Consider the following 12,125-nt stretch of genomic DNA (forward strand, 5'->3'; position numbering starts at 1 on the left):
CTTTATTTAGCTTAGTGTCAGCCGTGAAGTTAGTTTTAATCCATTTATTTTTTGATAAATAGAATTAGGTTGTCTATGACATCAAGACCAGCAGTCGCATGTGCATGTACATGAGAATATTGGATTGTTTAATAGTTGATTAAATATGATCATGTGGCGTTGTGTTGTATAGATGAATGAGATAGCAAATCGACGACAAAAGGATCACATGACAGCTAGAAGGCATCTTCAACAATAGTTTTAATTATATGTAGAATCGGCCGAATCCTTAGAGCTGTAAATGTATTAAGAAACGTTCACATAACTGCCATCAACAGTGACGAACATAAATTATCCACAAAAAGAAAATATTACACCGAATAACTACTATCGAGTTGTTATGACTTATTTCAATTGCCATGTAAACATTGAATTAGAATATACAATGCATTGACATTAGACTGACTGCTTCTTCATTATTGCCTTTACATTCAAAATTTGGCAAACACCTTAGATAAAATGTAATCACTATATTGCATTCTTCCACAGGCAAAGGAGTAGGTCCAGTAAGACACCTTTTAGACCCCAAAATATTGCAGTTTTACAAAATTGTTAAATTGTAAATTATTAGTTATATATTGGAAAGAAGAATGTTTCTGCTACATAAATATGATATTTTATTACAAAACAATGCACACATATCGGGTACTAGCATCATTAAGGTAGATCACAAGTATATATTTTTTGAGACAAATTTGTTTTATAATTTGCCGAAATGAAGATTTTACCATGCTCTTTTAAAAATTAAATCAAAAGTATGGGTCACCGTGCTATTTTTCAAGCTATGAGTCGTTGAAAATTGCCAAAATTTAGTTAGTTTGTTCATGAAAAAACACATTAGTGTGCATAAAAAGATAGATAAAAGATAGAATTTTGAAATAAATTGTGAGAAGAACGGTTTCATAATATGTTTTAAGAAAACAAAAAGAAAACATGGTGTCACCGAGCTTGTTTTCTTGCTACAAGTAAAATTAAAAAAATCCCTATTAGCCTAGTATAAATTTTGTACTAAAAGAGTTATCTTCCCTTAAATGGCTCATTTGAAAGAAATGGTTTTGAAACAAAAAAGAATGATAGTTGTTAAATTTTTTTGTATAATACGATTAATTAACAAGTTTTCTTTAAATACATTTAGAAAAAAACAGTCTAACCATTGAATTGCAAATCTGTCTCCAAATTTGCAAATTTAAGCAAATAACTAGACCAATTTGGTACTGTGATTGTACAATCCAAGATGGCGGTATACCATGAATCTACCTTAAGTCGTGCTAAGTTACTGAAATCTTCACAATTTTAGCATTTTAGGTAAATTGTATACGGTTTCTGTCTTAAATGAAAGTGGCCGTATTTGTGTTCGTTCTTTTTATTGAAATGCAAGTTGTATTTAATGATAATACATACCATATATAAAGGTTGAGGATGAACACGGATGCGGCCACTTTCATTTATGACAAAAAAATATCTGAAAAGAGGATTCTTTTGGCATATTTGATAGATTTTTCATATTAAGCTTGAATCGGAGCGTTTTTGATGAGTTTTTAATCAGTTAAAATCTTTCACTTGAACTAATTGAATCAAGTGGAATAAAGTGTTAAAAAAGTGTCCAAAATCTTTCGTCAGATAAACCTGAAATTTGAGGTAAAAATATATAGTCCCTTACCGGACCTACTCCTTTATGCCTTCTTACGTTTCGAAATAAAATTAAAGTTTGCATTATTAAGAGCAATAGACTGCAATTCCTTTGCTTTTTGTGTGTTTTTCTGTGCATGCGCTGATTTTGAGTCATTAATGAATGCCATATATCCATTATTCTCTATCATTTTACAAGAAGGAGATTTGGGATGTTGAATACGTAAAAGAGGGACTAAAGATATCAGAGGAACAGTCAAACTCATAAATCGAAAATAATCGTAAACTAGACAGCAATCGAGACTAACTTATTAAAACATCAAATCAATATTCTCCTAATAACAAAATACATGGAATTATCACATAATTCAACAACAAAGGAAAAGCATTTATTAAAAGTCACCGTAAAAACAAAATCTTCCGATATATAACCAAACCATCCGCTCTCTAATATTATCGGTCGCTGTATCTAGAAAAGAGGGACGAAAGATACAAGAGGGACTGTCAAACTCATAAATCAAAAATAAACTGACAACCGTGGCTAAAAATGAAAAGGACAAACATACAAATAATAGCACACATGACACAACACATAAAACTAAAAAATAAACATCACGAACCCTACAAAAAACTAGGGGTGATCTCAGGTGCTACGGAAGGGTAAGCAGATAACTGTTGCTTTCTTCTATACCACAAAATTGTATTCAATATCAAGGAGAAACATGTTCAGACCTTCCACTGCCAAGAATTAAAAAAAAAACAAAAAAACAGCGATACGATTATGCATTTCTGAAATAATTTTTGTGATGATTATTTATTCGTGAATTTATGATTCACACGTATATCAAAGAAATCTATATTCACAAACGACGAAGTTGTTGATCAACAAGACTTTGTTATAAACTAAAAGATAACCATCTGCTACAGCATGTTCGAGTGGACGAAATATTTTAAGTAGATTGTCATTGCCTTTTTCTGGAATTTAGGTGATAAATAACAACAGTATTTAACTATTTTAAAAAGAGGTATTTCATATTTAAGTGTCAGTCTCTGTAAGAATCAGGCAATTGAGGTAAAAATTAAAACATGATTAGAAAAAAACCCACCATGCTAATCATGCTATTTAATACTAACCATCATCCTGAGTTAAAAAGTATTCGTCTTTCGTTTGTGTGTGTCTGGTAATATCATATAACTTGGTTAGAAAATTGGTTAGAATGATTGTAAATTACAGAGTTATCTCCCCTTATTCGTTAATTCTAGTGCATTTCAACTAAACTGTATCTTCTATTACCAGAACAGAAAATGGAGATGAATGGGTTTTTCTTTTTGCATAACTACATAGTATGAACTTAAATCAATGTCAAATTGGGTGGGGTTTTATTTTTTGTCATGTTTTCACCACTGTCTGATTCTTAGACAGACTTACACTTAATATTCTCTAGTAGTGAACGCAGTGTTATTTACTCCAGCATTGTCGACAAGAAGACAATATAAATATGGACATTTTTTAAATAGTCTCAGGTCATGCTGCATTAGTTAGATACGAGCATAACATTTTTTTCCTTAACGCATTGAACATGTTGTGCTATAAAGTGATATTGTGTTCGTCGATCGAATACTCCTAATTATATTAATTATCGAATAAGATATGTATGTGCAATTAGATTTATTTCCCATGTGAATAATAACATAAATTAGGTCAGTACTTTTGTGCGAACAAGTTGGCTGGATAAGATATAAGAGCTTGAATCTTTCATGTAACAAATCAAGACCACTATATTTCTGCCGTCAGAATACATTTGCATAGCAATTTTCATAAATACAAAATTAAATGTATACATGCTCCTATGAAATTGGCCAATTCATTCCAAGTGATGAAATAAAGAAGTTCCTATCGAACAGTGAATTTAATTGATTTCTTTGATATCAATTCATGTCATGTCTGCATTTCAGCTTACATTTTCTGAAAACAATGCACTTTCATAATCCACAGATAATAGGGCACAGAAACCCAACAAAAAACAAACAAATCATACTGCGAAGTAAATTCAAAGCGGAAATTCCTTAATCAAATGACAAATTCGCAAACTAAAACGCATAAAATAAATGGTTAACAACTGTCACCTGACATGGTAATAAATGTCATAAGACGAAAAGAGATAGATAAAATATTTGTCCAGCAATCTGTTAAAAATTGGGTTTCATTTCGGTAAAATCAAGTGTTTACTGTAAACACGTTTTGTAAAACATTCAGTGGATGTGTAATCAACCCAGGTAAAACTATTTGAACATTATATAAACAAACAATTTTATTGGCGGGATCATTAATATGTAAACTTATGCGCATCCGTTTAAGGTAGTTTGAAGGAATATATTTTTGGTGATGTTATCAGGACACGACGTTCATACCTATTTTTCAAAATAAGGTGAGTTAACATGAAGTATCGAAGAACCAATTTACTGTAAACCATGCATAAGATATTAAGTGGCAATATGGCGTGCGGTCTATGCGTCCGTCTACATGTATTTTTATTTGGTTTAAGGTAGACGAAATGTTTTGTTTCACGTGAAGTGTCAAATTTACTTCAATCCAACTGCACAAATGTCTTCTATAGTGTGAGCTCTTTGATAAAAAAAAAAGAACATTGATCATTTATGTGTGTTAGTGAGATCATAGCGTGGTTTTAAAAACAAACATATGTATATCAAACAAATTGAGATGTGGTAAGATTGCAAACGAGACAACTATATATATATACTTTAAATTTAAGTAAGTGGGGTGAAAACTCTGTATTTGTACATTATTCAATAAACAGAATTAACTATGGAATAAATGATTTTTTTTTAATTAAATCAAGGGAAAAGAAAGAATTTCATTTATCAGAAAGTGAGTGTTTGTTTGCAAGGCCAATTTTAAGAAGGCATTTGCACCTTCAATGATATTTCATTCATTCTTACGAAAACCCAAAGATTTAAACTCTTACCTAATATCATCAGAGTCGATCTATATATACTTTATTCAAAAATAAAAGCTTTGTATGTTTACTAGTTTAAAATATGTCAGATTAAAAAAATCAATGTGTCCTTCTAACGAAAGTGTATAACTTATCTGCATTCAACGTAAAACATAATTGATATATAAAACGCATGTGTGTTAAGTTCATTATCGTCTATACATACTGCTGTTTTGTATTCTTTGATACTAATATATCTTACTTGTGCAATATAAATTGCATATAAAATAGAATCGGGTGAATCATAGAGACAATTGCTATTCAGTTTTTCTTTTAATAAAACATCTTATCGTAGTTTGTAACAGATAGTTGTGTAAAAGTTTATCGTTAGGTTAAGTGTTTGCTAAAATATCTTTTACCTGACATGAAATGTAAAAACTAAATTTATTTTTAAATATATCAAGATAGATTCATTGTATACCACCATCTTGTATTGTACAATTATAGCAGTACACATGCAATCGGTCAAGTTCTTTGCCTTAATCTGCAAATGTTTAAAACTGTTTTGCAAAAAAACATTGAAAACAATTGTGTTTTATAATTAATTTTTCAACAATTGAATTTGAAAGGAGATAACTCTCATATATCATGTATACTGAAATGATAGAGAAATACAAAAAAATTACTTATAGCAAGACAATAAGTTAGGTGACACCCTTTTTTTCTTTCTATTTGTTTAAAGCATTTGACATGTTTGATTAAACCTATACTAATTTATCATATTTCATATCCAAATTCTATCTAAGATTTCTAACAAAATTGTCTTTTTTCCGCAAAAACAATATTTGCAAGTTTAGGCAAATTTTCACGATTTGTAGCTCGACAAATAGCGCAGTCATCCAAATGTTTTATTGTAATTTTGAAAAAATCAGAGGAAATATCAATCTAATAAAAAAAACGAACTCTCAGCGCTCCCGTTTTCTGATATGTCGCTCCCACGATGAACGAAATTAGATTGAGGAAATATATGCCTATGATCCACTTTAAATTGGCATATATAGCTCGGCAGGGGTTAAGAAATAAGGTCACATATATTCTCTGATAGAACCGATTAAATAGTGTTCGTAAAATCTAAAATCACTGGGGTTGTAGAGTTACTTGCTCTCTGCGCATTAAATCCTCAACATCTTTCAGAGGTTCTCCTTTTACATGTTATATTGGCCGTTTCCGGACTAAATCCAAGAAACTGTCGTTTTGGAATCAATATATAATTTCTTCCAAAAAGTACATCAAATTATGATTATCATTTTAGTGTACAAGTCTGCAGTATAGGAGATCATGCTTAAACCTGGGATTACCATTTTATATTGATGTCGATAAACAGACCAAATTCTAGGATAGAAGGTACTATATTTACTCGTTTGAACATGTTTAAAAAAAAAAAGAAGACAAAAGACTTATATGAGATACACACCAAACCCAACAGTTTTTATTTAGTTTGTAGAAACAAAACATATTTACCAAAAAATAAATTACAAATTAATCAAGAAATTAAAAGATCTATACATCAAACTTTGAGTCTTATTGTGTATACAAACTGAAAGAATTACACATAAAAATGCAAATATTGAAAACCTCTTGCATTCTTAATTACATGCCATTTTCAAATAAGTTTGTTGTACGAAATATGGATGCAACAAAAAGGGCACGTAAATGGATATAAATTCTGCAAACCGGTTTACCCATTTTCGCGCAATAGAAAATGTATAATTACAAATATTGTCGTGAAACATTCATAACCAAGATTTGTAAACGTCCTATTCAGTTCTGTTTCTTGTTTTTGTCTTCTGCAAATTATTGTATCCGACACATTCCAAGGTCACCTGGTAGAAACTTTTGAGCCCAGTGACATAAATGCGGCTGTTTAAGTGTCACTTGGATTGGAAAATATATGAAGACAATTAACATTAGTGTATAACAGAGTTAAAATATCACTACTATGTTGTTAGTCCGAGACTGTGTTGAAATAAGCTATATCATATGGCATCTGCACGTGGAACTGGCAACCCTGATTGATTATTGGTTGCCTTAAGTTGCAACATTGATGGATACGTGTTGAGTATACTAGAGTGAGATCGTAATAACAAAAACAAACTTATTATTCACTCAATATTCATGCAAAATAGTTAAGCATATATAAAAACTTTATCAAAAACATTGTTACTTTAATTTTACTTCGAACTTGACGTATCTTTAACATGGATGCATTATGCTTCATCTTCACACTTTTTTTTTATCAAACGTGTATACAGAGTTTACATATCTTCAACAAAGTTTTTTCCTAAATTTTGTAATTAAACGAAACAAACATTTTATATTTGTAAAGTATGTGGGTAGTCAAACTCATAAGTCGAAAATAAACTGACAACGACAAGTTTGTATCATATTGCCAATAGAAACATGGATTGGTCTTTAAATCAATGTTAACATTGTCTCTGATATATATAGGCAATTGTCTTGCGTTGTATCTACTTGCAGTGAGTACATCGATAAAATGTATTTTTACAAACAGATGAGTTTACGTCGCAGTAAATGACCGTTTTTTATTATCCAAAATTAGTTCTTCGAACGTTAATTTTATAGATTCTGAAAAATATGTGATGTTTAGAGTTATATAGCGGTAATTCAGTTGTAACACTATTACAGATGAAACGAAAAGCAACACTGAAAGTGACTATTTTACCAAAGGTAATTATTGATTATTATGATTGTTATTTGCAGTTCATAGTAAATAGCTAGGGAACTAACAAGTGCATACGTTTTTACATTTTATACTTATAGGTTCACCAAATATCTCATTGTATTTTATATCATCTAAAGTGAATTATTCCCTAACTTGCTCTTAGTAACGCACTGAAAGGACCTAACGAAAGACTTTACAAAAGTACTATTTTCTACCTGTCCTTTGCATGTAAAATCAAGAGCAAATACTGCTTTACAAATTCTTTTAGATCTTAAAATGTAGTTATGAGATATAATTTTAAATACTTCGGCTCAGACAAGTTCATTACCTGTCGCTATTTTAATTTTGTAGATCGTGTGTCGTGTGAAGATGAAAAACTTGCTCAATGTCTTGGCGACATCGCATTACATTTACCAATTGACTCTGACAAAGGTAAGGAACACCAGTTTACTTTTCTATCTTATTTCTTCCCTACCATATCAGCAAACAACGAAATTTCTGTTTATTGTTAACGTTGAACGAAATCGTAGAATCGAACATATCTTTTCATTTCCTATATCTGTAGCGATGACATGTCGTTCTTCGATGCGATGAAGAGGTCAAAACATCAAGACATATAAACATCGGTTAGTAAGATGACTCATATGGCCTGTATAATTAATGTTTTCTTTTGATAGTAGCACCTCGTTGGTATATAAGTAAGATGTTCAGGTTCGAATATCCAAATATAAAGATAAGACCCCCCAACTTACTTTATTCGTTTGTCTAATTTACATACAATGATACGTGGACTATGCGTAGTTATACAGTCTGTCTTACACACCACAGCAAGAATTTTATAAACATGTATGTGTGCTATTTAAAAACAAATCTAGCAAATGAATATGAGATGCATGCGCACAATTATTTCATTTTTTTTTTTGGAATTTGAGAAAAGTTTTAAATGCCAAAAAGGGCCCATTTTTTCCTACAAAATTAATACATTACAATAATTTTAGCACACACAAAGCATAAACAGTTTAAAAAGTAACATCGTTGAATATCATGAATATTTCAGAGAACCTTTAAGATTAAAGATATCACCAATACGTTTTTCATTATAAAAAGGACCAACATTGTAAATTCTAAGAGGAAAAAACTAGACAAACAATAGTATGCACAAAATACAACAAAGAAATTAAATTGTTATCAAAGCTACCAGGATTATAATTGTGTACTCCAGACACGCGTTTCGTCTAAATAAGACTCATCAGTGACGCTCATATCAAAATATTTTTAAACCAAAACTAGTACAAAGTTGAAGAGCATTGAGGATCCAAAATTCCAAAAAGTAGTGCCAAATACTTTTTAGGTAATCTGTGCCTGAGATCAGAAAATCGTTAGTATTTCAAAACTCAAAGTTTTGTAAACAGGAAGTTTATAAAATTGACCGCATTATTGATATTTATATTAACACCGAAGTATTGACTACTGGGCTGGTTATACCCTCGGGAACGAAACGTCCACCAGCAGTGGCATCTTAACTGTAAATATAAATTGTTTAATGATTTTTTTAATCTAGCTGTAGAGTGAGATTCATTACTATCAATTTTCAATATATATATATATATTAATCCCGTCTCTCGTAATTCTTTTTAGATAATTGATATTTTATATCATTGTATGTATTCGTGTATTATTGTTATGTATTGTAATATTATTGGTGAGACTAAATAAATTATTTGTATTGTATTGTATTTGAAACCCAGTGGTTATCAAAGGTAACAGGATTATAATTTAGTACGCCAGACGCGCGTTTCGTATGCGTTAAAGATTGACCAACACAAACTCAACCAATGACATGTTAGCTCATGTGCTACTAATGTTGCATGAGTCGTGTTGGTCATGTTAGTACAAACACGATACCTTCATAAGTGTAATTTAACAGATTAAAGTTTGTGATGCAGTGTGATGAGCCCGTAGATGACTTCAGTTCCTAATCAAAATATGTCTTTCTAGTAGTTGTCGATATCTCCCCGACCAAACAACAATCGATTCCTCACAAAAAGTATTTGAAATTCAATACAAAATCATACAGTCTTTCAAACGTCTGTGGCATATGTGATGCTTAATAGTTTTATTTTTCACAATAGATTGACTTTCACACTAACAACAGGTAATAAAATCAGAATGAACGGCAAAAACCTATTGAAGCCAACTTTTACGTCATTGCAGTTGAAACAATTAATTTTGTTGCAATAACGTTATAAAAATTAGAAAACGGAATAAAAGAAAAAGAAGTAGAAAGACTTTGTCAAAAAGGAAACATCTCAGGATGTTAATTCGGACAAAACTCTTTATACTGATTAAATTTAATGATTGATTATCGCTTTAAGTTCAGTGGCCATACAATATATTGTTAGGACGTTAATAAATGTAATCGTCTTTAACTATATATAAAAAAAAGTCTGATTACTTATATTTTGCAGTCAATGAAATCCATTCAAAGGACCATGATGAAAATACCATGCATGCCACTTCAGACCGTAGTACAATATTTGGTTTAAAAAACAAACACAAATTACGAATACCAAGTAAAAGAGGTAAAACACCGTTACATGTTATTATTTTGTCTTGAGAAAAAAATGGTTAAAATTAATGTTTAAAGTATGATCAAAGGATCGAATATCGAATACCCTTTTTATAATGACAAGGCCGTGAAGGTTATTTGGGTTAAAATTAGAAAAATATGTATGAATAGAAAAACTTGAAGTTAACATCTAATCAAGAAACTTTGTTTTAACAATGAGTGAGCTTGGTTTACATCAGTTCAGACACATTAGTACATGCCGATGTTTCAATTTTGCAGTTAGTGTACCACGTCTTGGCTTAGACTGGGAGTCTTTTGACCTTAGCGAACTAGATGTACCTATTGATCATGGAAAAGGTAATGAAATATTTTTTTTCCTTATAAAATACCACTATACATGCATGTACTACAAATACAACGATTAGTAATACGATTTATTGTAAGATATTAATTTAAATAATTAGTACGGTAAAAGATCGATTTCAGCTTGATGAATCAAAACATTTCGACAAATATACATTTGTTCTTTGCCGAGGCCGTTTGTTTTCTCGTTTGAATCAGGTCGTTGGTTTTCTAGTTTGAATCAGGCCGTTGGTTTTCTCGTTTGAATCAGGCCGTTGGTTTTCTCGTTTGAATCAGGCTGTTGATTTTCTCGTGTGAATTAGCAAGGCCGTTTGTTTACTCGTTTGAATCAGGCCGTTGTTTTTTTAGTTTGAATCAGGCCGTTGGTTTTCTCGTTTTAATCAGGCCGTTAGTTTTCGCGTTTGAATCAGGCCGTTAATTTTCTCGTTTGAATCGTTAGATATTTGTCATTTCGGGGCCCTTTGAAACTGACTATGTATAGGTTTTGCTCATTGTTGAAGGCCGTACGGTGACCTGTGCCATTTTGTCTCTTTGGTAACCAAACCACATCCTCTTTTTTATATTTGGTTGGAAATTAAGATAATTCAAGTGTATTCCCTGTGTAGTAATAGTATATGCTACATGATCTGGAGAGTATCCTGTTTTCCTCTTTTCAATACACATGCCACTTTTATCTTTACAAATATAACATGACGGATACTTGCATACGAATAGTTTCATTTACATAAAATGAAATGTTGATTATGAGTATATATGCATCTTACAGCATACATGTATGCAATAAATATATACAGATAAATAAAAATATTCATATGTCAGTTTCAGAGATAAAAATTGGTATTTTTTTTAAAAGGAAACATCTTACATGAGGGAATACACATTATGAAATACAAAAATATAAACTAAACTAATTATTACGTAAAACATACTATTCAAAGAAATAACATTAAAGTTTAGTTTCCAACAGAAAGAATCTCTGAACCAGAGGCCTGGGAAAGCAGAACTTAGATATTCTAAAGGAGATTGTCAGTTACACTTATTTGACAGAATAAAAAATGATAAAAATGTATACGGGGCAATGAAAATAAATATAATATGTCAATCTGAAATGCATACACCAAAATATTTCAACAGTTCTTACACTTATATTACTGCACGCAATACATTATATACGATAAAAAAAAACATAGTCTGTATAATAAAAAATACAGTCATTTGTATTCTGTTCGAATAAAAATATCTCATCATCGTATTCAATTACTGTACGATTGCTTTTGCTGATCGACACTCATGATAAATATTATGCATTGGCGTAGGAGCCCCAAGCATAATTATGTACTCTTTTGGAATGTTTTTTTCGTTGAAAATAGAAAATGAAACTGAATTGAGACAATGACTTGAAGAATATTGAAAGTTTATTTTCTTTATTATAGTTTGATTTATTTTTTATTTTATTTTTTATTTAATTTTTCATTATTTTTTTGGGGGTGTCCGATTGGGGGTTGCTTGAAACTTGAGAAGTTACTCCCTCTCATTTTGCAGTATTGAGTCTACTCCGTCACCCCTGTCATGTTTACTAGAATATAGGACTGTAGCTTTGCTGTTCTATTAACAGTAAACAGAGGAGTGACGAGTTACATTGTATGATAGATGGAATTTTACTAAGGTAAGATTGGTCATACATGAAATTTTAACCTTTTTGTTTTATTTTATAGAAATTAATGAGATATCTGTAGCCAGCATTACTGACGACAACATGAATATGAGACCATGGCCTGTTGTTCTAGAGCCACCACCGCCGCCAGATCCACCGAATCCGTATTGA

General features: G+C 30.9%; 1 protein-coding gene across 1 annotated transcript; it reads left to right on the plus strand.

The window, feature by feature from the left end:
- Nucleotides 1-3,900: 3,900 nt before the first annotated feature.
- On the plus strand, nt 3,901-12,125 carry LOC134717766 (uncharacterized). Its single transcript, XM_063580260.1, has 7 exons — nt 3,901-4,097; nt 5,938-6,029; nt 7,332-7,373; nt 7,720-7,800; nt 9,837-9,950; nt 10,217-10,294; nt 12,016-12,125. The coding sequence occupies exons 2-7, from the start codon at nt 5,996-5,998 to the stop codon at nt 12,123-12,125; spliced, it is 459 nt and encodes a 152-aa protein (XP_063436330.1). The 5' UTR covers nt 3,901-4,097; nt 5,938-5,995.

The sequence above is a fragment of the Mytilus trossulus genome, chromosome 5 (genome assembly GCF_036588685.1).
Source record: "Mytilus trossulus isolate FHL-02 chromosome 5, PNRI_Mtr1.1.1.hap1, whole genome shotgun sequence".
Lineage (NCBI taxonomy): Eukaryota > Metazoa > Mollusca > Bivalvia > Mytilida > Mytilidae > Mytilus > Mytilus trossulus.

Coding starts and splice junctions, on each gene's coding strand:
- LOC134717766 (XM_063580260.1), top strand. CDS start 5,996: ATGTCGATAAACAGACCAAATTCTAGGATAGAAG. Junction 7,374..7,719: donor AAGTGACTATTTTACCAAAG/GTAATTATTGAT, acceptor TTAATTTTGTAG/ATCGTGTGTCGTGTGAAGAT. Junction 9,951..10,216: donor ACGAATACCAAGTAAAAGAG/GTAAAACACCGT, acceptor TCAATTTTGCAG/TTAGTGTACCACGTCTTGGC.